Genomic DNA, 25,311 nt, shown 5'->3' on the forward strand with positions numbered 1-25,311 from the left:
AGAAGAGCCAGCACGTTTCTCAATAACAGCAACATCATTTTCTGTATTAACCAACAACTGACACAGTGATTTCAGTACATTAGCAAACAAAACACATCACCGCTTAATACAACATTAGCTTGGCAACAATGTTTATCATGGGAGTAGCAAGAGGCATTAAATATCCTTTCAGACATTTAGGTGTTAGAAAACACGTCAATATTGATGCAGCTGCCAAAATGGCAACACTTTGAGGAATGTGATTTCTGTAATTTTGTGACTAAAATATAAACACAAAACTTCTCTAATAGTGATTTATGCAAATGATTGTGCAGACATCCCTTTAATATCCCAGGGACAAGAACATTATTCTGAAGTTCTTCAGCTGCCTTTGAGATATTCTGCAGACTTTGCTGACAAAACCCAAAAAACATTAGCACAGTTTAAATGATTTTTTTGTTCCAGAACGTTTTCATATATGCCTTCAGTATAAAACCTCATAGATACACAAAACCAGGTTGAAAACACAGGAATGGTACTGCAACAATACAGGCTGGGCAGCAGCTGTACTGGGAAGGCTCTGCTTTGGGCAGGAGGTTGGACCAGGGACCTCCTGAGGCCCTTCCAACCCAAGGGATTCTTGAAAAAATTAACATTCTAATTTAATATATAAATAATGCAAGAACAGCCACACAGGGCCAGACTAAAGTTCCATCTAGAACAGGAATAGACTCCAAACAGACCAAAACATGACACCTAAGGAAAACCAAGAGAGTAAATATATATCAATGTTCTTCCTTGCTTTCAATGAGCTGAGGCTCAGGAACTCTTAGAAGTTGCATCTTTCCACACCTAACATCCTCCAAAATATTTCCTTTTCATTAATTTTTCCCCTTGCCTCTCAAACACATAAAATAATTCTGGCATCCACAATATTGTGCCCAAGGAAATTCCAAGACAAATGAAAGGGTACAGGTAAGCTGTGTACCTGGTGCCTGCCAGATGTTAATTAAATCCTCCCTACAAGACTAAGAAGGTCAGAATATGGTAACTTTACCATCCTTTCTTACAGAGGTATTTTTAAAGTAGAAATTGATTTTTTTTAAACAATGCTAGAGATGTCTACTTAAAAAAACCCTTAAAAACCAAAAAACCAACAACAAAAAGTAGTCAAAAGTGAAAACGCTGAAGAGCAAATCACAGATCTCAGATTTTAGTCAATATGCAACTTCACTCATATAAACAGAATTCCTAAAACTGCTTAAATAATTTGCAGGATTAGGCAATAAACACCTTTCTTGAAAACAAATCAGGAGAAATATATTTAACCATATCACGACAAGAAATCAGAAGTTCACTCTTAATGATTTCAGGGAATTTGGATGAAGTTTCAAATGCTTCCAGAGACCAAAATAATCAGGGAAAAGAAGTCTAAAATTCATGTACTTGGACTATTCCCCCTCCTGGAGTACATCCCCTACAGTGATTCAGTAACACAGGTCCCTTTTACCAATGTCAAACTACAAAATCACACTGGAATGAAGACACTGAAACCTTTCCATTTGTTCAGATGAGGAAAGTTCACTGTGATGCTGAATCGCAGCTGTTGAAACTTACCTGTCACCTGCACTTTTCAATTTAACACCCTCACAATAAGAACAATGAAAGGGATTAATGAATATGTGAAGTTAGAAAAGGCTATTACGTACTAACGATTACATAATTACAGGAAAGTATCTGCTTTATTCCGTAACAACAGCAAGAGGAACGAGAACAGTAAAACATAAAAAATAATAATTCCCACATTTCTGTTTCTTTCACCAATAATCAATATTGTTTGGCATGCTACTAAGAGCATAAATGCTGAAGATAGAGAAAAAAAAACATATTTCTGAAAGTGAGCTACCCAAATTAACAACCTTGAAGCGAGTCTATTTTCTTTTAATCTGATGGGAAGAACTAGCTTCTTCCCATCAGATTTATTTATTCCTTTATTAAAAACGCTGCAAGTCTTGCACTGTGACAGTTAAAGATGAAGTAGCCAAATGAAAGCAGATCATATCCGAGTCCCTGAAGTTTCTTACCTCAAGGCCCGACTAAGCTTCTCGTAGTTCATCGTGGGCTTGTTTTTGCGCTGTCCCCACTTCTGTGCAACCAGTTCAGGTTGATTCAATTTAAACTCTCCTTCGTCCCCAACCCAAGAGATACAGTCCCGAGCGTCTTTGTCAGTGAGAAGTTCTAACAAAAACTGCCACAGCTGGATCTGCCCATTGTTCCCTGTTGAAATAGGAGCAACAAGATCCATTTCAACTTGTCTTTTTTTTTATGTTCCCCTCACAGATAAACATTTTCAACCGACATATTTAAGCAGAACAACACAGAATATAGGACGGAAGGAAAACCTGCACTTAATTAATAATCTCTTCTAATGATTCTTTTGCAAACATTTTCCTGGAAAGTCACCAGTATCCATCTATTAAAAAAATGATGAATTCAGGAAAAAGTTAATAAAAATTTTTCATAAATCTGTCCCTAGAACTTAAAAGAAAACCCCCAAAAAACCTCCATTGAACAAAATCACACAACAAAAACCTCCACAAAACAAAATTTAGACACATATTTATCTCTAAAATAGAACAGATTTAGCAAGAGCTGCTTATTCTTCTTCACACATTCCTCTTCTATAATAGAAGCTGTTGTTTTAAAAAGTAATTTGGTCTCCAATTTTCAACATGAAATATTAAAAATACAAAAGAAACTCCCAAACGTAGCTTCCATCAACATCTTTCACATCCAGTCATTAAGATTTCTTTCTAACTCAAGGACCTGTAGTAAAATTCCTAAATTCTCAATGAGATAAGGAGAGCAAACCTGATGACTAAGGAGAGAAATACAAAGTACTCCCTGCTAATGTCAGCCAATAAAATCTTGGCCTAAGAATTCTGAATGACATAATTATAGACTTTTATGGAAAATCTGAAACAAACAAAAACTAAAGGAGAGGAAAGGATTTAACAGAAAAATTCACAACAGTGGAGAGAACCAAAACAAAAATGACAGCAAGAAAAAAATAAGGTAAAGAAATTAAGATCTCTTAGCAATAATGAAAAATTATGGAACAAGTAACAGTAATTCCGAAAATAAACTGCAGATTTAGTGTGCAGTTTTCCAGATGTGCATTCTTTTAACTAAACAAGAAATATGAAACTTGCTAAATTTTGAAGTCACCAAACTGGGGGGGAACAGAGGAGAAGGGGAACAAGTAGAGCAAGTACCAGTTAGGCCAGGTTTCTACAACATACAATTTATTTTTGTCCCCTTTCTGCAAATGGAAAGAAGTTAAAAGCTTGAAGGAAAGCTATGCAGCGGTTTCAGAGGACAGACTGTTAAAGGATGGGGAAAAGAAACCATTTCATGCACTTTATTTACTGCAGCACTGAAAAACTGCAGCACCACATTAACATGGTGCTTGTGTGAGCTGACCAACCTGCCAGGGCTGCACGTACTTGCCACGCATTTTGTTCCTTTCCTACACACGGACTCCTACAAACCTCACATTTGGTGCAACAAAGATGTGTTCCACCAAACTGTAATTCAAATTAATGAGTTAGTGTTCGCTGCATCTGCATGTAAAAATAATGGGAACGGTACCTGTTCTGTTCCCAGGGGAACTCCTGTCTTCCCCAGAGATCCTTGGAGCTCTCTGCACTTTGGCTGCCTTTGCACTGCTGTTTATCACTTTAATGGTGGTCGGGGTAGCAGGTTGTACAGACGCTGGAATAATCTGCACAGCTGTGGAGCAGAGAACGTTGCACAACATCAATTATAAATCGCACAGAAGCACATATATTTTATTTATTACCTGTATTATCAAAACATCTAGAAGCCTGGGGTTTTTTTCCTTTGCTAAAAAGGCACACTGCATAAGTCACAGTGCTAAGTATAATTTAAAGAATTTTTATCTCTTATAGTGAAAACTGTAGTTTTAGATTCGTTGTAGAAGTGTCACATTACAGATAAAACATCAGCTTTATTTTACTATCATGTGTATTAATGTTTCCATAAAAAACCCTCAAACTCCCTCACGTCTTTGTTTTCATCTTTATGCTGTTCCCACATGATCTGCACTAATGCCCTTTTCTCTACAGTCACTGTACCACCCTCCAAACCTGGTATTCAAACAGTAAACACCCTTCTATTGCCATGGAGGAGGATCCAAATGCCCTACTCGAGCTGGCTTCAACCAGACACAACCCCAGGACGTAACACACAGTCTGTCTATTTAATTTAAGCTGCTTACAAGTCTTCTGAAAATTGATTCATTTTAATAATTGACGGCACTTTTTCAGCTGAAAGAATGAGCTTCAAATAACAAATAACTTCAAATATGTTAAAGTTTCTTTAATGTATTATTTCTAGTATTGGTTTATAAGTAAGTTTTCCCTTCCACACGCTCCTTCAGTTTTTGGAAATCCCTTTTTTTTTTAAAATTAATACTTTGATATATCTGTTCATTAATGCAATATATAACCTAAAACCCCAGAATAACTAAAAACCTCAAATATGTATCCTAGACAGCTTATTTCAAGTGGATGGAAAATCTACCATCCCAAATGAAAGTTATAATTTTCCACAATTCAGGTTATACACCACCTTTCAGTCACTAACAAAACACAGAGAGACTCAACAATATGTTTGGAAGTTTAAAATATGTCCTTCTCCCCTTGGAAAACTACTCTCTTAAATGATTATCTAAATGCTGTACTATCACAGAGCTGAACCAAAGTACAGTGCTAAACCTGCAAATGGTGAGAATTAATGCTGATAGAAGCACTTACGCTGATCAATAGTAACAGTTGCAATTTCTCCAGTGTGTTCTTGACTAGCCAACACATCTGCAAGTTAGAAACAAAACCAGTACGTTTTTATTTAACCTACAAATTTCAAGTCACTGAAGATCAAAAGCTTTCATCTTTCATACAGGAAAAAAGTCAAAATTTGGTATCCATCTACATGGATAGCTCATGGTCCTATGAGTAGAGGCATTTAACATCTGTCACTCAATTTGTAGAAATAAGGATGTACATGGCAAATTTCAAGGTATTTCATGCATTTTCCATCCCTTAAAACCTTTAGCTATATCATGTAAATGAAGATGGAAATGGCTTTTAGTCTGCCAAATTACATCCAAGCATGGTAAATCTGAAATGCATAGATACATTAATGTATTATGCACATACAATGCATCATTCATCAGTTGTGTTGTGTACCATCTAAGGGTTTCATTGCCTCTGCTTAATAATCTTTACTTCTATATGACACAGAAATGTTCACTTAATAACTCATAATCGGTATTTAATTACAGATCAAATTCAGCAGATGCACAAACTACAAATCTCTATTAAAAACAAAGGAGGAATCATCAGTCACTACCTTCTACTAATGATGAAGTTTGATAAAAGACAGGCAGTGTTTAGTATGCAGACATCTTCCATGGCAGCAGACATTCTCTCTAATACCTCCTGTAACCTCATTTTTACTCGTAATATTAAGTAAAGGAAAAATAACTGCTCACAATTGGTTTCGTCTTTAAAGAAAGAAAGGGAAACAGAGAAGTGGGGAGGGGGAATAAGTAAAACCAGTTACAGAAAATTCTGCCATACACTTTCGGAGAAGCTCCAGGTGGCTCCAGAGGATTTCTCCCCGTGGGACGCGGTGGAAGAAGTCTTCCTGGCTGAGGCTGCAGAGCTCCCTCCCAGGAATGCTGAGCGTGCAGAGGTCGATGTCGGTCATGCTGAACTCCTTCATCACCCACACCACCCAGTGCAGCACATGGTCTGTCGACCACTGCACGGGGTCTGCAGAAAGAGGGATGAAACTGCAAATCACCTTATTATGTACTGCAAGGTCCCTCCTCAATTATATAACTTCCATAAAAGTAAATGTGTAACATCGAGAAGTAGAGTTACCATCCAGAAGCAGAGTTACTGTGACCAAATCTGACTGGAAATTTGACAGCTCTTAAAATGCAGAGAGAGTGGTATGGGGTGGTGGAGAGATGGAAAGGGCAAAAAGGGGATATTCTTTAGTAAACATTTTTACATCAGGACAGAGCCTCACATATCTCAAACACAGAAAATAATTATTTTTCTTTTTCCAAGCATCTTTAGTTTCAAGAAAAGAGTAGCCTCTCTCACACAAGGATACTCTCCTCAAACATGCTGATCAGTATGCAATTCTGACAAAATACTACATTATCCCAGTTTCTACAATAACAAGTCAGCACTGCACTGTGTTTGGCTGGGACGGATTAATTTTTCTCCTCATCATGCTGTGTTTTAGGCTGGTGACCAAACCAGTGTGTCACAGGTTTACTTGTTCTAAAAACCAAGCAGGGAAGTTTTCTTTCCCCTGCCTCACTGTAAAAGAAGGATGTTGAATGGGGGAGGGTGGTTTGCTTTGGGTGATTGATCCGCACAAAAGAACTAAGTGGCAGGCCTGAATTCCAAGTTGAGGCTCTCCTCAACTGAGGAGTTGATGAGGGGTGATGAGGTTTTTTGTTTACTTCTCTCCTGGGAAACGGGGGCACTTCACTTTTGCCTGAACTCGGGCAAGGTGTGTGTTGGGGGGACTCTGAGATTGTTTTGTTCTCGGCCTGGTCATCTGGCTGTTTTCTGACCCTGGCTTGCCTGCACCCTGCTCTGCCCCTAGCCCGGATCTGCTCGGATTTCATGGGGAAGGCTTGACCTATCTTCAGGGGAATTTTCTGGGGAGGAGGTTGCCCTTTTTTTTCCCTCCTCCGCTCCCGCGTTTGGCAGCGCTTTGTGCCCATTGACGAAAAGGGGGAAATCCCGGCCACAGCCAGCTGCAGGCAGCGTTTGAGTATTTGTGGGAAAAACCTGCCTTCTTTCCCCTTTTCCCCTTCCCCTTCCCGGTGGGGGGGCGGGATCTCCATTTTCGGCTTCTCCCGTGAACCGGAGCCTCCTGTGGGCACTGCCAGAGCCCAACAGCGCCCCCTGCTGGCCGTGGTTAGAATTGCGCCAAAGGACGGGAAGTACCGAACTGTTTCCTTCTCGAAGGGGATTTTTGGGTACAGGATTATTGTTTAGTTGCTTTTGTGTTCTTTTGCTGTTCTGCCAACACACGTATATCCTTTAGCAAAGTGTTATTTTTCCTGTCTCCACACTTCCTCAATTGGAGCCTCTTAATTTTGGATTTACGATTTGCTTAGAGGGAGGAGTTTGGTCTTCCTCATAACTCATCCTCCTTAGCAAAACACTTCAATCTCATTAAACTGAGACAGGGGATCTTCTTTAGTAAACGTTTTTACATCAGACCAGACCCTCACGTATCTCAAACACAGAAAAATAATTATTTTTCTTTTTCCATGCGTCTTTAGTTTCAAGAAAAGAGTAGCCTCTCTCACACAAGGATACTCTCCTCAAACACGCTGATCAGTATGCAATTCTGACAAAATACTACATTTTAAACTCGTTCACATTAATCCAGTTTCTACAATAACAAGTCACCACTACACTGTGTTTGGCTGGGATGGATTAATTTTCTCCTCATCATGCTGTGTTTTAGGCTGGTGACCAAATCAGTGTTGCTAACACTGAGATGTTCTGGCTTCTGCTTAATAAAGGGCAGTTACACAGCATCATTTTTCACTGATGTAAAACCATGCAATGTAATCCTTTGGCAAAAGACACATCACAAAGGGTTTGGTCTTCAAAACATTATCAGCAGTGAATTTTAGCTAATTTGTTCTCATTGACAGAACACAATCTGCAAGGAAACATAAACCATTACTTTTCCCTAACCACTTCTGTGGTTTCCAAGTTTCTGTTGCTCCCTTTTCTGGCTTTATTTCTCTTAACAATTAATACTTTCCTTCTTCCTAGGGACCTTTGCAATGGCACCAAACATTTGGATTCTAATGGCAGAAATTCTTTTAACAGATAAAAAATTGTAATCTCTAATAAAACCCACCAAAACATGACACAAAGAGAAAGCCACATTTTAAAGACCTGCTATAAGCTCATTCTCCATTTGCAGCAAAGCTGAGAAGCCTGTAAGGATGAAAACACTGAAAAACTACCTTTACAGATGATTATTTACTGACTGGACTTGACTTTTAATATCAACACCCTGTACTCTGAAAAGATTCAAGGAATAGTTTCAGATTATACTGTAGAACCTAGGGGTACCTGATTTCAGCCCAAGTCCCTGCAATATCTACTCAGAAAACATTTAAAATTTTATTCTTTCTTTTAAACTGCTAAGGCAGTTTAGCATATTTTTCAGATGTCAAGGGAACACAATTATTCATAATAGAGAGACCTCTGTCATAATGACCTAGCATGATTTTCCTGAAAAATCTGCACTCCTATGACCCAAAATACATTAAACTTTTAAAGCCACAGCTGTGGGTTATAGGGTTTTCTTAAAGCATCAACATTATGAAAGTTTATTAAAAACATTATTCAACATAACATCAGTTTAAGTAATTTTCTTCTGATATTAATGTGAGAGCACGCTGAAAAGTATTAGTTTGCTCCTGATAATCCCTCACTTTTTTTTTTTCCAACATTGCATCAAATCCCTGATTATCAACAGACACAATATGATGAAAACTATTTTTGAAGTGCTTGCCAATAAGAACAACAGAAAGCCATGAAAAAGCCATTGCTTTAGTTATCAAAAATACATTCAAAATAACGGCAAGCTTCATGTCCTGCAAAGACCTGTGACTTGACTGGAATCCTGAAACAGTTCCGAATATCCCACTTGCCAAATACATTCCAGTTTTACGGGTCTGCTCAGATACTACAGCTTCCTGTGCTGAATATGCCTTGACAGTACATTTCTGACAGCCACAAGAAGCAACTGAGCTAAATAATCTCCTGAACATGATACAGGTCTAAACCCCACAGTTTCCGCTCAATTTTAAGCAGGCATTCAGAGATGTTTGTTTCTAAGCTACCATTAAAAGAGGAGCCTGCTAAGTAACAACATTAATTCAAAGGAGATGATCATCTACCAGAATATGTACTGTCAGTTCTGAACCATCTTCCTCCAGTATACTGAAGTCCAGTATGGCTTTCCATGCAAAATCTGATTTAACACCAGATTCAGCATCCTCCCGTCCATGAACAATTTGTTTTGCTATTTTAAGAGCAACCCCCACCAAGTACTGAGTCCAGTTCAATTTCACACACATGTTAGGAACTTTATCATTAACATACATCTTTTTAAGGAGGGTAGGAAAAAGAAAAGGGCTTTCTAAAAACTGCATTGACAAAAAGGTTATGGAGCAAAAAATTCTGATTTAATAAAACTCTTACAAGCATTCACTGTACTCCTCTTTAGTCTTCAGATTAGGTATTGCGAAAAAATTATTTCCTGTGAGGTTGGTGAGGCCTTGGAACACGTTGCCCAGAGAAGCTGTGGCTGCCCTATCCCTGGAAGTGTTCAAGGACAGGTTGGATGGGGCTTGGAGCAACTCAGTCTAGTGGGAGGTGTCCCTGCCCATGGCAGGGGGGTTGGAACGAGATGATCTTTAAGGTCCCTTCCAACCCAAACCATTCCATGATTCTACAATTCCCTTATGCAGATACTTGCACTTTACTTACCCACACCCTAAGCTGCCTTCTCTGAGGGCCTGAGCACCAATCCCTCAAACACAAGAACTCAGACCCTGCCCAAAACACACACCACGCTGTGCGTTATTACCGTAAGGAATTCCAAGGCGCTCCTGCTCCTTCCGGTAGCCTTCCAGTGCTGCAGCCCATCGTGTCACTTGCTCAGAGGTTTCATCTGAAATTGTTGCAATATGTTTTGTTCCATCCAAGGTTATCACTTGAGCTTCCTCAACAAGGTGAGCTTCAGCCTCTCCAGCATGAGCATCTGGATCAATCACCACCTCCACCGTCTCCACAGGCTTCACAATTTCAAGGATGTTCAACTTGGGCTCTATCCCTAGTTATGGGAAGAACAAACAAACACAAAACAAAGCTGGTAATGCCAATATCACAAAAACATTGTTTTAAAGCTTTCTGATTAGTAGGGTTAGCATACTCAGGGAAGAAGCAGGACACAAAAACATCGTTAAATTTCTGCGAGAGTCCTAAATTAGAATGACAGATATCTTATTATACAGCATATACTTCAGCAAGGTGAATACAAAGCTGCCCCTCTTTCCTCCCCCAGTATTACAGCTTCCTTTTCTATTTAGGTGATCCGTTTCACAGATCTTGAACAGAATGTTCAGCATATGGGCATAAAGTGTAAGTATTTTGGGCTATAAGAAATATACCAAATAATAATAAAAAAAAAACAAAAACACCAAAACCAGCAACCCCCAAGAAGACCCAGAACAAGCATCCAGCCCTTTTCTCCAACCATGAGGCATTATTTTCAGCCTTTACAATACTCTCCTGGTATCTCTGGGGTCTACACACAGCAGACAACATTTTTTTTCAGTACTCTGTGGCAGGCAGTATGTTTAACAGCAAGTTAAAAGAAAACTAGAAAATTCTTTATATTTCAAGCTTCATCAGCTATTCATGTTTTGGCTTTATGTCTGTCATTTCAGATATTAGATTGCGGAGCTGGAAGATATGTCTGTAATTATTCTGCAGCAATAAAGAACACATTCACTAATGCTTTGTATCACCACCTTCTCTGCTGTCTTCTGAGAAGGTATTTTGTCCAACTGGTGCCTTCACCAAATTTCTGACATTGTAATGAAGATTCTTCAAAATAATTTCAATTTTTTTGACATATAATTTCCATTACAACGGGATTTATATTTCCATTGTAATGACAGCTAACTTCTTTGAAGATATTCTTATCAAAAATATTTGCACAGAAAAAAAAAAAACCTTTAAAATTCCATCTTTTATCACTTGGAAAACCTTGACTAGGTTAGGCAGATGAAAGTAGGATTCACAGAACATCATATGGCCAGGATAACTTCAGTATCTTGAGCCATAAAGTCTTACTTTTTGTCCCTCCTGTCTAATCTGTATTAAAGTTCGATGTGAGATGGTAAGTTCTGCAGGTAACAGCCTTAACAGCTGAAGCCACAATGCAGTCATAGCTTAGAAGGGAAAATAAATGGAGTACATACCAGTACTACAAGTAAGAACAAACCAAGCCTTTTTCAGACAAGTATTCCTCTAGATTTTAAAAGGAATTCAGCTTGAGAAAAATATGAGAAAGGGAACACCACAAACACCCTAAGTACAACATGCAGCGATGTGAAATGAAGGCAGTGAAAACAGATGCAGACATTAGATGGTTCATTAGATGAAGAAGCAAAAATGAAGGAAAAGCAAACAAGTACCTTACTTAGGAGAGTATTTTATCTAGGACATCTAAAATTAACATGCAGAGCACAGGCTTCTTTCAAAATCAGATAAAAACGGGTAAGGGAAAATACTAAGGGTTAAGATTCTATTTTTGATCTTCAAAAAAGAAAGTAAAGAGAAAGTTTTCTAGAGAGGAACAGTTCACCATTGCTCAACAACATAATTCACTGTCTGTCAAATAATTACATGTCAGAAGAACTTTGTGCTTTATCCACAATACAAACATGGAGATCACAGCGATGAGTCTCTGTAGAGGAATCAGTTTACAAGTAAAAATGTTGTGAATTAAGTCTGATACCTAACTGACTGCAACACTAGAGCAACATTAATTCCCTGGGTTTGTCAGCATCTCTCCTCACACCTCTTCTCCCTCCACCAACTGCATACGAGAATGGATGCCCAGTATCCCTTGGACACACCTAAGCTGTGGAACAAAATGTCACACACCCCAGAAGCAGAAACTGGTACAAGGAGTACAAAGCTTCAAGGACATGAGCTACCAAGGCATGTGCAGATGTTGCCAGGATGTGTCCCTTCACTGCCAATTGTCTGAAAGCAGAGAACATACTCAGGTGAAGACTGACCTACAGGCAGCCTGGTTTTTTCCACCCTGAAATGTCTAGTATTAACCACAGCCAGACACAGGACATCAGTCAAACTGCACTGTTAATCTAGATCAGCACCATTACATTTATTTGTCCCTTTACATACTAAAAATAGTAAAAGCAGAAATTGTTATAGGAAAATACTCCAGAATATTTTGCTATGGAGGTCTTCAAAATTAAAGATTTTTTCAAATTCTTTGACATACAATGGAATACAGTTACTCAGATCTCCACAGACTTTCAAGAAGCCCAGTTCAGAGCAGTGCAGAACTGGGCTGCACTCAAAGCTGCTGTTCTCACAATGGCAGGAAAACCACACACATCTCCATTCCTCCAACCAGGAGAAAGGAGATAAGGCAAGGTGGAGTGCCAGGACAGTCCTTCTAGGAAAAAGAATAATCAGGAATGATAATTTATGTGCTGTAGTACAAAATGTTATAAAAGAACTACACTGGACTATATTTCAGCTGGTGTTTATTCCTTTGAATTTACAGATGGCTAATGAAAATTTGATAGAACACTTGAACTGATGCAGCAGCTTTGCTTTCAAAAAATAAGAGTCCAATCTACCACAAGGATGAGCACCACTGACTACTACTAGCTGAATTCTATACATTACACAAGTTGGGGAAAAATAAAAATAAGTAAATTGAGAATCTTTCAAAACCTCATCCATGCAAGTAAAATATGCTGCTGGCGTAAGAAGCTGTTTTTTCTGTCTGGCTCAAAGGGACACTGCAGTCAAGGGTAACAAGTCCATTTTCCTGTTAGTGATCCAAATATCTTCCTTTTATTCATATCCATGTTATTGGTTTTCTGACATTCTGTCCTGCCATATTTTACATGCCTTACACACGCAGATTTCTTATGAGTTATTTAAGTGTGAAGGCCTGAAAAACAACACTGAGGATTGTCCCAAAGGTACACAGAAGTACTTAATACTCAAATATTCCTTTTAAGGGGGGAGAGAAAAGAAAGAGAGTGAGAGACAGAGAGAGAAGGGGTCGGGAGGCAAGAAGCTCCTTGTACTATATGGTCAGTTTTACATTAAAGACAAAGAATACCACCAAACACAGGAAAAATATAGAAGATAACAGTCTGAATACTGTAAGTTACTAGTATGAATTAAGAGCAGTTTTTCTAGTTCCCTGAAGGACATTTCTACTTTATTTTTAAAAGCAGAAGGGTAGTTCAAACCCCATTACAAATGGGGAACTGAGGATTCAACCCAGCACTACTCACGTGACACTCAGCATTAAACGCAAACTGTATCTTACTGAAGACTGTTAATACAAGGCAGAAAGGTTTACTTCTGTCTAACCTACACTGAAGCCACAAGAAAACAAAGTGTACTCCCCAAAATTTGCTGATCTGCTTTGCTGATGTAACTCAAAGGAGATAACCAATCTACTTGAGTAGGAACTTGTCACTGCCTGAAAATATGTAAACTAACACCTGTAGCTGTTCCCAAAGCCCAACATGAACATTGTCTTCAGTGAGTGGTAGCAGTCCTTCCACTCAAGATAAATGGAAGGAGTAAAACAGAAGAACAGGACAAAAAGCAAAATGAGGAAGCTGCTAATTCCTGAAGATTTGACAAGGGGAAATCCTGTCATACTGGATAATACAAATAAAAACTATGCACCAACAAATCCCTATCCACCTGCTTAATATCCACCTCTGTCACAATGGTTTACTCTGACTTCTCATCCAAAGAAAACAGACAATAGATAGTGATCCTGGACTTTCATAAGAATTTCCAATTAGCTACATATACTTTCATAGTCCATTTGTTCCTGAAGCACACAAGCTTGCTCACCTCACAGAGATGAAACTGTCACCTACCCACACAAACTTCTTTTGCCTGCTTTGATATTTGGTCTGATATGAGTAACTACTCAACCTTGAAGAAATCCTCATATTGTAACTGTCACTATTTGACTCTGATTTGTTTGGGGTTTGGGTTTATGTTTGGGTTTTTTACTTATAAAAGGATATAAAGTTCCTATAAAAAAACATTTCAAATAGCATTAGTCCGTGACATTTATTTTAATTTTACTACTTATAACCACTTATAACCACTACACAATGAAAGAGATTCTGAAGCTTCATGAGCATTCAGTGATTTTTCTCAGTTTTACAGCTAGGAATAGGAGGAGATTAGGTTTGCTCACAAGTATTCCTACAATATTAGTTTGTCTGTACAACACACAAACATAACTGCTTACCTTGCCTAGATATCACTTGCACACTGAGTTGCACTGTTCCATCTGTTTTCACTCCTTGATCAAAAAGGCTTCGATTTGGGTCCAGCTTGATAAAAGCATAAAAAAAAATTAAAAATATGTATTAGCCTCACAGTTACAAGAAACTTATTCTCCTTCAAAGTTTTGAAACACTTGGTGCCTGCAGCAAATCTGAAGTGTGCAAACATTTTTAGTGCTATGTAGACATAGTACATGACAGAAGGAATTTGATCTGTATTAGAAACTTGCTGCTCTATTCTGTTTAAGGTAATTTCACTTAGAGGGACATTTTTTGACCTAAAAGAAGCAAAGCAATATTGGGCAGTACCTTCACTACCTGAAAACTATCTATAGTTCCTTTTCTGAGTTTTAAACACCTTCATAAAAATTCTTCTCTTTACAACAGTATTCTCCTGTTGTTTCTGGAAAAGCCACAGATGTCTGATAAGAACAACAAATAAAACATGCAGCTATACAGAATGCAAAACAGTTATACTGTCTAAAACGTGGTGGGAGGGATTTCTTGAGTAATGCTTTGCTATCTCTACACCTGAGTAATATAAAAACCTTCTCGCTTCACTCAGATTCAAGACAAGATTAGACTCACAGAAGTTCAGGCAGCAATGAATGATGTGGGCTACCTCAAGGGAAAGAAGTATTGTTGTTGCCCTCATTCTTCATTCACTGGCAAGGTGCTTTCTTACCCTTACACCAGGAACAAAATAAAAATATTTTTATTTTATTCACACTGAACTTGTGTGTATATATATTAAATGGTCTAATGATAATGAACCTGGTGTAAAGTTAAACTCTTACTTGTAATTAGTATTTGACATGAAGCATGAATTCCACAGAAGGGAAGAAAGGGACAAAGTATTTAAAACGCTTCTCCATTAAAAGGTTAAGTCTTTCTTAGCCTTTCAATTTACCTGGATATCTTGCAGACAAATTTCATGTGCATCCAAGGAACATTGCAGTCTGGGTTCCAGCAACTTCTTAAGATTCCCAATGGGTTCATTGATGTCAATAGCCTGACTCACAAATTCTGCTGTGGTGTAGGTTTGCTCGACGATGCTTAAATACCAAATTAATAAAAGAAATCGTTACCTACATGTTACTGAAGCATATATAGGAAAGCTTGATAAAAGTTAGAAGTAAACTAGATAAAAGTTAATACTGACTCTGAAATTTTAATACCATGCAAATGAACTCTTAGCTTGGGTAGAGAGTGAATTAGTAAATTTGGTCTCATTGATTTTACAGTTGGGTAACACTTCTTTCACCCTGTCACAGCTGAAAACCTGGGTTAAATACCAAGACTCTGACCACCTTTTTCAAGGGACTGAGTCACGATTAACATATTGTACAATTTTAACCTGCATCTAGAGTAAACTAATTCTGCTTGTCTTGTCTGGACTGTATTTAAAAGATATTCAAGTTAAAAGCAAACACAGAAACTTAACAGACAGGGAAAAAACGAAGGAAAAAAATAGTCATTGTCATACAGAGTAACTGTCCATGTCTCTTCACCAGTCAGCACAAGGATAAGCTTAACACATACAAGAGACAACCAGAATGAAACTACAGCAACATGGAGGCTTGAAGGAACCAACAGCCATGTGTCATGGTTGTCCTGCACTACAGCAATGACAGTATTAAAAAAGGCATTCAGAAATATCAATATTATGGGACTACTGTCATAGCAATGACTTTAGACAGTTGGGCTCTCTTCATTTACAAAGAAGGAAATCAGAAAGTGTACAGTCATAGTTTGTAAGCACTAAAAATATACAAGGAGCTCAGAATAAGAAGAAACTAGTAAGTGCTTTTAAATCAGTTCTCTAAAACAGGTTCCTAAAGAGCAGCTTACCTAACCAGCCTCAGCTATTTCTATCCAATGCATTAACTGAGCTCTGGGCTTTCAAACACAGTTATAAAAATTAGGAGGGAAGCATTAGGAACTAAAAAAACCCAGGTTGAGGTAATAAAGTCAGAGGATATCAGACTTCACTATCTACGGCTTCAACGGCCCTAACAACAATTATAGTCGATACAGAACATCATTTCTGCTCTGTCAGAAACAAATGACCCTGTAGAAATCCAGTATAGCAGTAAAGCAATGGACTGGAGAAACTGGAAGGTTCATCTCTGTTACAGAAGAACACACTGAAGCTGAAAGGTCTGTAGCACATAAACACAGACATGCTCCTACAGATATGACGGTAGGAAAAGAAGTACCAATAATGTAGCAAGAAATAACAGTCTGGATTTTAAATAATTAAGATTGAGGGACATGACAGCACTGTACTGATTTCCTCTAGTGGCTACAGTTCAACTTAAGAAAAACCCAACTGAATTAGATAACAAACAGAAAAATAAATTAATTATTTAATTAAGTGCTGATTAAGGATTCCAAAAAGCAGTACATACCTTTCTTCAGTGCATTCCTGTTTCTCAGTTCCATCAATTTCTATTTCTATCAGCTCCTCTGCCTCTCTCTTAGTCATGGCTGAAATGCCTTAAGAACAGAGCTAGGAACAGAAAAGAAATTTTTTTCTAAGTCACATACCAACAAGACTAGATAATGTTTTTTGTCCTATTTTTAAACCAAATACCAGAATACCCTTTTAAAGCCAAGAATTCATCTAAAAAATAAATCAAAGCTTACACAGATTTCACAAAACAGATGACAATACCTGTTCTTCAAACAAATGTTCTAGGGACAAACCCAGGACTATAAATGGACATAAGCATGGAGCCCAAAGCATGATTCTCTTGGAGATACCCAAATTTATTGACTTTTGTTTTGTTTTGTTATGGGCCACCTACAGCAAAGAACATCTGAAAATTCATACTACCTTCCTAGCAAGGCTGAAAGTTGCTGCTTATAAATTTAAGCAGCATTTTACATGAAAAGCTGCAGCAGGAAGTTAGAGAGAAGATCAATGATTTCTTCACAGATAAATAAACTGAACAACACAGTGTTTGTTGACTGTCCTATCTTTCCACCCATCCGTCCCACGGGCGATGAGCTGACGATGTGCACAATGAATGCATCTTGTTAAGTCCCAAACTAATGCAGGACAGCAGCAATGGAAGGGAAAGCTACTCTGTGATATTATTACTGAGACTGCAGATTTTCATGCCTTGTAGAACACTGGAGTCTGTTGGGAGCATAAGAGGGAAAGAAAGAATATCTTTGCATTTGATGTGTAAAGACATAGCTTGCCTGGTATTACTGTGTTTCACTAACCAGCCCATACATCATAACTATGAAATACAAATGATAGAGAACCAGGCCCAATTATATTAACAGTTTACAATAAATAACATCTTCAACTCATAACAAAGAGAGCAGGAATTAAGAGCACAGAAGAAGAAAAATCACACCAGAAAATGCAAAACATGCTACTATTTAAATATCCACAATAGAAGAGATTATCAAGGTTTCCATCCTGGATTCATTCTTTCCCAGAGACTACTCTATCCCAAACCTGACTGTTAGCATAAGAATCTTACTAGACAAGTTAATAAGGGAACTTATTAAACTTTAAAACTTCTCAAAAGGAATTAATAGCCAACTACATTCAAGAGCTGCTACACAAACTGTTTAAAGAAATTCAAACTACTCATCATCTCCTTCAAAACCTATTTTGGAAGATCAGTTGCAAAGAAATCAAAGGCTGCATGTGGTGCCATTCTGTAAGAAGCTGCCAAAGCCAGACAAGAAGTAAAAATTCACCATATCAGTATCTCACAAGAAGGAAACCCAGAACCCGTTCCGTTCACAGATCTGGCACTGTGAAAATCTCCAAAGTGTCAGGTAGTGTCCATTGAACAAGGCCCTGGGAGTCCAATTCCTATATCACTTAATCTTGTGTATCATCTTCATGATAAGACTTCCAAAAAATGCAGACAGGCTTAAATATCTAAAAATAAAGACACCCACATGGTTGCAGGTGACCTGTCTGACTGTTAAAAAATATTTCAAAACCAAGGTTTGAGCAATGTCCCTTACTGAAAACTCCCAAAAAAGCAAAGTGGTATGATTAAAAAAGGATGAATGTCTTTTCTGCATTAGTAATCAGATTCAAAACCCCAAACGAGAGTAAATTATCTTTTTTTTTTTTTTTGTGATGAAGGGAGTTTACCAGTAAGGTCACAAAAGGGGTTAGGCTGGGATTTCTGTTCCTTGACATATTCATAAGTTATTTATTGAGAAAACTGTGCAGACTTGCAGAAGGAACTCATCATCTTGAATGATTTCTGGCAGAAAATATTCAATATTGCTAAAGGGAGAGCAAATATTACTGCACATAGTAACTGTTCAGAATTAGGCAAGGCATTTTGAAGCCCCAAGGATTGGATGCCAAAAGGGCAGCTGGACTAGTAACTGTTCACTCACTCTTCAAAGGCAGTTTGTGTTTGCATCTCTCCGGCTCTGGTGTATTTTTGGATCCCTAGGGAGGTGGGAGAGGGGAGCACAGGCACAAAGAGTAGGTACACAAGGAGGAAGAAAGATGCTTCCACAGACACGAGGAAGGGAGATGATGGGTGGAAAGAAGAACAACAACATGGTGGAAAGAAGAACAACAACATGATGGAAAGACGTAAAGTCATTAAATTTCAGAGAAGCCTAAGGGGAAGATTATTCAGCCTTTCCTATGGTAGAATAAAGAGACTTCTCATGATATAAACATTTCACATGAAGTCTAGCAAAGTTTGCTGCTACAGGATGATGCAGAGTTTGGAAGTGAACACAAGTTCACACAGGACTGAGCTGCCTGAGCCTCCTGAGCCTTTCCTGAAGGTTCCTGAGAGACAAGAAGGCTCAAAGAGCCTGGCTTGCCTGGAGGGTCACGTGGTAGGAACACTGCAACAGCAGCATTTGTTTGGAGGAACATATAAAACTGTGCTGGATTTGTGGAAGAGATATGGGCACAAACTCTGCTAGTAGAATTAATGTTTGCTATTGCACCAGGTTATTGTGAAGTGGGAATCAGTCCTGGACTCAGATGCATTATCAGCCGATACTGAAGTCAGGCACTGGAGTTATCTGTGCTCCCGAGAAGCTTCAGTGTGTGCAGCGCATATGTACCATATGCTCCTATCCATCCCTATTATTATCCAAACTGTAAATACCAGCACAAAGTAGGTAACAAAGCAGACAGCCTGTCCTTTAGAGGTCAGCTTTTACAACTCAGCCAGTTCGGATTTACAACAAAGATAGCGGACAAGTGAACGGGGTGGGGGGAAGTCACACCAGATTTCACGTGTTTACCTTCCTTATCCACAGCCTGAGGTGAGAAAATAGACGGGAACTGGGAGCTGTGGCTGTGCAGAACATACCTGGCAGAGCACCAGAAAGCATACTATGCGAGATCACAGAATCACAGAATCAATTAGGCTGGAAAAGACCTCTGAGATCATCGAGTCCAACCTATGCCCAAACACCACCTTGTCAATGAAACCAGAGCACTGAGTGCCATATCCAGTCGTTTTCTGAACACCTCCAGGGATGGTGACTCCATCATCTCTCTGGGCAGCCCATTCCAATATCTAATCCTCCTTTCTGTGAATAAATTCTTCCTGATATCCAATGTAAGCCTATCCTGGCATAGCTGGAGCCCAATGTCCTCCTGTCCAGTCGCTGGTTGTCTGGGAAAAGAGACCGACCCCCACATGGCTACACCCTCCTTTCAGGTAGTTGTAGAGAGTGATAAGGTCCCCCCCGAGCCTCCTCTGCTCCAGGCCGAGCCTCCCAAGCTCCCTCAACCGCTCCTCACAGGACTTGTGCTCCAGACCCTTCCCCAGCTCCGTTCCCTTCTCTGGACACGCTCCAGCCTCTCAATGTCCCTCCTGCAGTGAGGGGCCCAGAACTGGACACCACACTGAGGTGCCTCCCCAGCGCCGAGTACCGGGGGAGAACCACCAGCCGCCACATGCCCGTAGATTTCCATCCAGCACAGGGCTTTACACGCGGGATAAGCTGTCCCGCCCCGGGGAGGCCTCGCGGAGCTCGGTCCGCGCTGCCCGAGTCCCGCTCTGGGAGCTCCCGCTCCTTCATCCCGGGGGCCCTTCCCCGCGCCCGCCCAGGCTCCATGTCCCCGCAGGCCCCGCTTCCCGCGGCGCCTCCGTGTAGTTGTTTGAACCCGAAACGGAAATGGGATCGCGGAGCCGCCGGGGGAGAAACGGAAACAAAACACGGGCCGGGCCGCGCTCACCCGCCGCCGCCACCGTCCGTCCGTCCGCCCGCCGCGCCGACGCGTCCCGCCGGGCGTCCGCGTCCGGCAGCTCCCGCGTCTCCGGCTCCGGCTGCGGTGCGACTCCAGGAGCGGGTCCGGGAGCGGGTCCCGCCGGGATGGGGGCGGCGCGCGGGCCCAGCGCGGGGAAGGCGCGCGACTCCGCCGCGCCCCCGCGGGAACTACAGCTCCCGGCAGCCCCCGCGCGGGGACTACCGCTCCCGGCGGCCCCCGCGCGCTCCCGCGGCTCCGGAGGGCTCCGGGCGCTTCCCCTCCTCCGGGAGCGGCTCCGTGCGGGCGCGGTGCGTGCCAGGCTCTCCCGGGCTGTCCCTCCGCGCTCCCGGAGGGCGCCGAGCGGGGCCGTGCGGTGTGTGGGAGGGGGGGAGCGGCGCCGGGGGTGCGCGGAGGGGGCGAGTCCCGGCGTGCACCGCGCGGGGGCGGGACCGGGTCCGGGCTAAGGCGGTGGCGGCGGCGGCGGCGGCTCGGCCAAGGTGACTCCGGGGGAACCTGGGTTGGGTTAAAATAGTAGCTTTTTTTGCTTAAACGAGATGAAATCTGAAATTCCTGGTTTGTCTGGGTGGTTCCATCGCGGTGCGGCGCCGAGCGGGCCACGGAGAAGCGCCCGCGGTGTCACGGTGCCCTCGGGTTCGGTGGCGGCTGGAGTTTTTACCCCAGCCTCCGTGTTGCTTTAAATACCCTTTAAAATACCCTTTAGGTACCTTGAAATACTTTTAAGTACCTTTCTGGTTTAAAGTTCAGGCCGAACCTACGTTTTGGTTTTTTTTTTGTTTCGTAATGCATTTACATGGTGGTAGGTTAATTCCGTATTCCTGTTTCTTTGGGTTTTTTAAAGCCTGAAGTACCAGTGTCATTATGATCCTGCGGCTTTCCTCCCTTTAAATATCCCGAAATACTATTAAAATACCTTTTGATACCTTTCTGTTTTAAAGTTCAGCTCCAAACTACTTTTTTTGTTTGTTTTCTTTGGGCATTTGCATCGCAGTGAGTAATTCCGTGTTCCTGTTTTGTTGGGTGTTTTTTAAAGGCTGAAGCACCGGTGCGATCATGATCCTGCGGCAGATTCTGCGTCTCTCCTCCCTGTTCCGCTCCGCTGTTTCCGTGCAGCTCCGCAGGAACATCGGTCTCTCTGCCATCATCTTCAACAAGACCAAAGAGCTCGACCCCGTTCAGAAGCTCTTCTTGGACAAGATCAGAGAGTACAACACGAAGAGCAAGTGAGTAAAGGAAATTATTTTAAGGGGGGGAAGCTGATGCCTAAAGGGGGAAAACTATTGATTTTGATGTAAGAACGTGAAACGTGAACTGTTTGATTTTTGACTGCACTTTGGTAGCTTTGTAGGCTGGCCTCTAAATACTTAAGGTGTTAAGGCTTTCCTGCAACACTTACTGATGGTGTCACCAGTGAGAAGGTTTGTTTTTGCACACCCAACAGAAAATGTCACATTTTTTCCCTTAAAAAAGAAAAAAGTTGGGGGGTTAAGGCACCCAGTTAAGGCCTCTTGCACACTATGTGCATGTAGCAGTATGTTGATTTTTACCCACCTATATGCTCTGTGAATGGGGGAAACCAAAACCAAGCGTTTCTTTATTTCTTTTGTCTGGGGTAAACCATTATTCTCCAGTCTTGTTTCCAAAAACAATCAAGAACTAATGGAATTATCAGGATAATTCATTTTACATCTCCAGTTAATAAGCTCATTCAGATGGAATCTTAAATTCTTGTAATGTTTAAATGAACTACTGAACAGGAAACTAAAACTATAGTAATACTCTGTTGGGAATTATTCTTGGGAAGGGAATAAATCACTCCTTAGCTCTACTGGTAGAAGTTGTGCGTTTCCACACCTATTACCAGTCTGTGTAGGGAGGCAGATTTTTGGTGGTTTTATCCATCCTAAGTTACCTGTGCTGGTGCTACTGAGCACTGGTAATCTACAGTTACTATTTTAGTTGGTTTATATTTGTATCCCAAGAAGTTCCTTCTGTGGATTTTTTTTTTTGGCTTCTCTTTGCAAGAACAGTTAAGCTTTACTAACCAAGGTGACTAATTCAGAGACAGCAGAGGTGCAAATCGGTTTTTGTTAGGAATTTGCACGTGGAACAAGAGAAACTAAAAGCCCTGAGAGCCTGGATACTCAGTGTAGTTTTATGTCTCAAAAGGCCACGTCTGTAGCTTGGATTTTCGTCACTAATAGCAGAAAACCTGTACTTTACCCTGAGAACCTTGTTAATGTGTAAGGTAAGGAGGCCCTAAGGTGTGTCATGTCTTGAGTTTCAGAAATACTTTAAATGATTTCCTTTGGTTGGTTATCAAAAAGATTTTTAATTCATACATGGGCATAAAAGTGTAGAACTTCTACATGCAATGTTAGAACTGAGTTGTTAATCACAGCTTCTAATGCTTTTTTAGGCAAGCAGGAGGGCCTGTTGATGCAGGACCCGAATTTCAGAAAGAAATGAATGAATCCCTTGCAAGACTCCAACGGGCGTATGGTGAGGGAGACCTAACCAAGTTCCCAGAATTTAAATTTGAGGGTGAGTTAACAATCTTATTGAATTCCAGTTGCAAGTAAGGACGTACTCACGGGTTTTCTTAATTTCCATTTTGTCTTTATTTGGACCATTAATTTCATGTAAGATGCCCTCTGGGAATCTCACCACTTTCGCACAATTCACATCTGATTCCACTTGACTCCTTTTTTTAATTATTTGCCTTTTCCAGTAGAGATCTGGACTTCCTTACACTGATGCTTAACAAAACTTACTGTAAGATCAGGGTATCTTAATTGCCCTTCATAGACCCTAAAAAAAGAACCCAAATAGAAATAGCCCAGGGCCTGTATTTTTCTTCTCATCCTGCCAAAGAGATCAGCAGATTAGAATTTGTAAATCAGTTGTCTTACGTCATGCAGACTGTGATTTTCAGATTTTGTGAGTTCCTCTGGAAAGCCACTGATTTCAGAAAATGAACAAAGAACTTAACTTTCTTAATTATGAATACTTTGTGGCTAAATAGTATTAAACCTTTTTCTTCAGCTATTTGGATCTGACCTCTGTTTAACTGCTCTAAGTTTGTTTTAGCGTGGAAGGGAAAGAGCAGAGAGCATAAGGCTTGGTGAGCATCTGGCAGCCAGCCAAGGCCAAGCCACCATTGTAATTCTGACCAGACTAACTGGTAATTCTAATTTAGAGTAGGAACACACCTAAAAATATTTTGGATTTCAGTAACATTTCACTTGGGTAGAGTTGCTGTCAGGTTGTTACTGGTGCAAATAAAACAGAGTATCTGTAAAGTAGGATCTATGATTTTTTTCTTTTTTTCCCTCCAGTTTTAGGGATGTGGTTTCTTTATATGAATATATTCTTTATCTTATTTTATTTCTGTGTCATATGGGAAACAGTGCATATCAAAATTTCAGATTTGTTTTTGTAAGGAAACAAAATTTGTGAAGGTGGGAACAGAACAAAGTGGGGACACACACACACACACACAATTGTTCTTTTATCACTGTTGCCTGTCCTTAATCTAATTTCAACAAGGTTTCAAAACTGAGTGGTTATATGGATAGGAACTTCAATTTTTTTGTCTTAGGGACAATTACTATAAGCCAAGCCTTACCTCTCAGACTCAGTTTTAAGAACAGGCACTAGTAGCCCACCTGTCCAAAGCCCTAACTCTTCTGAGTTTGTACCTTTGACATCAAGAACTCCTTCCTCGGTGTTTGCATGTGGAGACTGGATTTGAAATTTTCCATTCCTTTCTGTTAATATACAGTAATAACACTAATCAAGAGGAGGAAGAGCTTGATTTCTTGTTCTTGTATCAGAGTTGAGTTGGAAATATTTTGTCATGGTCAATAATGTTCTCATTGACTCCTCCAGTTTCCCTGCTGCCTTCCCCACCACCCCATGTTTTGCTAAAAGCTGTTTTGGCAAATGTTACTAAGTCTTAGCTTTATGGGTAACTCCTGCAAGGTGGAAAAGACCTGTCTCCAGCGTAGTTTTGTTTTTAGTGCTGCCCACGTTCAATCAGACCTTGATGCAAAGTAAGGGGGGGTGTAAACTGCAATGTAGAAGAGTTTGCTTTAGCTTGCCAACTTAATGGTTAGTTTTCTTTGAATTACAGATTAATCGTGGTGTTTGAGGATCGAATAAAGAGAGACTAATATGACTTTTCTCTTTTTCCCTCTAGAGCCCAAATTTGAGGAGGCTCCAAAGTGATCTCTGCAGCCGAGTACAGCCATGGAGTTGCTGAACACGGCACCTGTTGTATCTTAATAAATGTGGTGTTTCAGTTTGATTCCAGTGGTGTGAAGTTCTTGACTGTATGGTGAGTGTAGTTAGCTGTGGTCATCAACTCTGAGTGGCTGAGGCAGCTGAGTAGTGTTTCTCAGTGTTAACTGCAAAACTCCTTTGCTGAGCTACATTTCAGTGGTGAGACATTATAACACCGGTAATGATACACAGAGAAGAAACTCCCTGTTATCCTGAGCTTTTCACATCCGAAAAGCTTCTGCATGAAAAAACCTCCATGAACCCTAAATCTGTAGCAGAGGCCCTATGTTAGTGATGAAGCTGCACAGCCAAAAGCATAGGCACAAATACCCTAATTCTGCTCTGCATCAGGGAACACACAGGAAATGAAGTGTTAATCTTACAGAAGAAACTGAAAGCTGTTAATGAGATTGTGAGATTTAAATTTCTGTGACTGAACTATTGACATGAACACTTCAGCTTCTGAGGAACTATTTATTTATATATAATAATATAACTATATAAACAAACACTTCAGTTAGGGTGTAGATACTACAACTTGAGTTGTACTGGCAGGATTTTTCTTCAG

General features: G+C 40.3%; 2 protein-coding genes across 8 annotated transcripts in view; one reads left to right on the plus strand and one right to left on the minus strand.

The window, feature by feature from the left end:
• The window catches only part of GABPA (GA binding protein transcription factor alpha subunit), a 30,270-nt gene extending 9,795 nt beyond the window's left edge, over positions 1–20,475 (minus strand). Inside the window, exons 1-9 of one of the 5 annotated variants that reach the window (XM_017808004.1) lie at positions 20,430–20,475; positions 16,636–16,736; positions 15,135–15,279; positions 14,188–14,272; positions 9,715–9,960; positions 5,643–5,837; positions 4,818–4,874; positions 3,631–3,771; positions 2,064–2,256 (exon numbers count right to left, since the gene is read on the minus strand). In XM_017808004.1, coding sequence (XP_017663493.1) covers positions 2,064–2,256; positions 3,631–3,771; positions 4,818–4,874; positions 5,643–5,837; positions 9,715–9,960; positions 14,188–14,272; positions 15,135–15,279; positions 16,636–16,712 — 1,139 coding nt within the window. In that variant the 5' untranslated portion in view covers positions 16,713–16,736; positions 20,430–20,475. Of the gene's footprint in view, positions 1–2,063; positions 2,257–3,630; positions 3,772–4,817; positions 4,875–5,642; positions 5,838–9,714; positions 9,961–14,187; positions 14,273–15,134; positions 15,280–16,635; positions 18,361–18,610; positions 19,605–20,123; positions 20,183–20,429 lie in introns of those variants that run through there. The other 4 variants (XM_017808006.1, XM_017808003.1, XM_017808007.1 and 1 more) reach the window with 4 other exon arrangements.
• Positions 20,476–20,838: 363 nt separating this feature from the next.
• On the plus strand, positions 20,839–24,768 carry ATP5J (ATP synthase, H+ transporting, mitochondrial Fo complex subunit F6). 3 transcript variants are annotated; one of them, XM_017807990.1, is made up of 4 exons: positions 20,839–20,938; positions 21,493–21,682; positions 22,879–23,003; positions 24,661–24,768. In XM_017807990.1, exons 2-4 carry the CDS (start codon positions 21,513–21,515, stop codon positions 24,687–24,689), a joined length of 324 nt encoding a protein of 107 aa, XP_017663479.1. In that variant the 5' UTR covers positions 20,839–20,938; positions 21,493–21,512; the 3' UTR covers positions 24,690–24,768. The 3 variants fall into 3 exon arrangements, with proteins under 3 accessions (XP_017663479.1, XP_017663478.1, XP_017663480.1); XM_017807989.1 differs by having other exon boundaries at positions 20,892–20,938; positions 21,451–21,682; XM_017807991.1 differs by lacking the exon at positions 20,839–20,938 and adding an exon at positions 21,148–21,162.
• The last annotated feature ends 543 nt before the right edge of the window (positions 24,769–25,311 follow it).

This window comes from Lepidothrix coronata, unplaced genomic scaffold, assembly GCF_001604755.1.
Source record: "Lepidothrix coronata isolate B3197 unplaced genomic scaffold, Lepidothrix_coronata-1.0 Scaffold21, whole genome shotgun sequence".
NCBI classification, from domain to species: Eukaryota; Metazoa; Chordata; class Aves; order Passeriformes; family Pipridae; genus Lepidothrix; species Lepidothrix coronata.

Excerpts from the sequence above, each read along its gene's own strand:
- ATP5J (XM_017807990.1), top strand. The coding sequence starts at position 21,513 with ATGATCCTGCGGCAGATTCTGCGTCTCTCCTCCCTGTTCCGCTCCGCT. Across the intron at positions 21,683-22,878 it reads GAGTACAACACGAAGAGCAA|GCAAGCAGGAGGGCCTGTTG; the intron begins GTGAGTAAAGGA and ends ATGCTTTTTTAG. Across the intron at positions 23,004-24,660 it reads CCCAGAATTTAAATTTGAGG|AGCCCAAATTTGAGGAGGCT; the intron begins GTGAGTTAACAA and ends TTTTCCCTCTAG.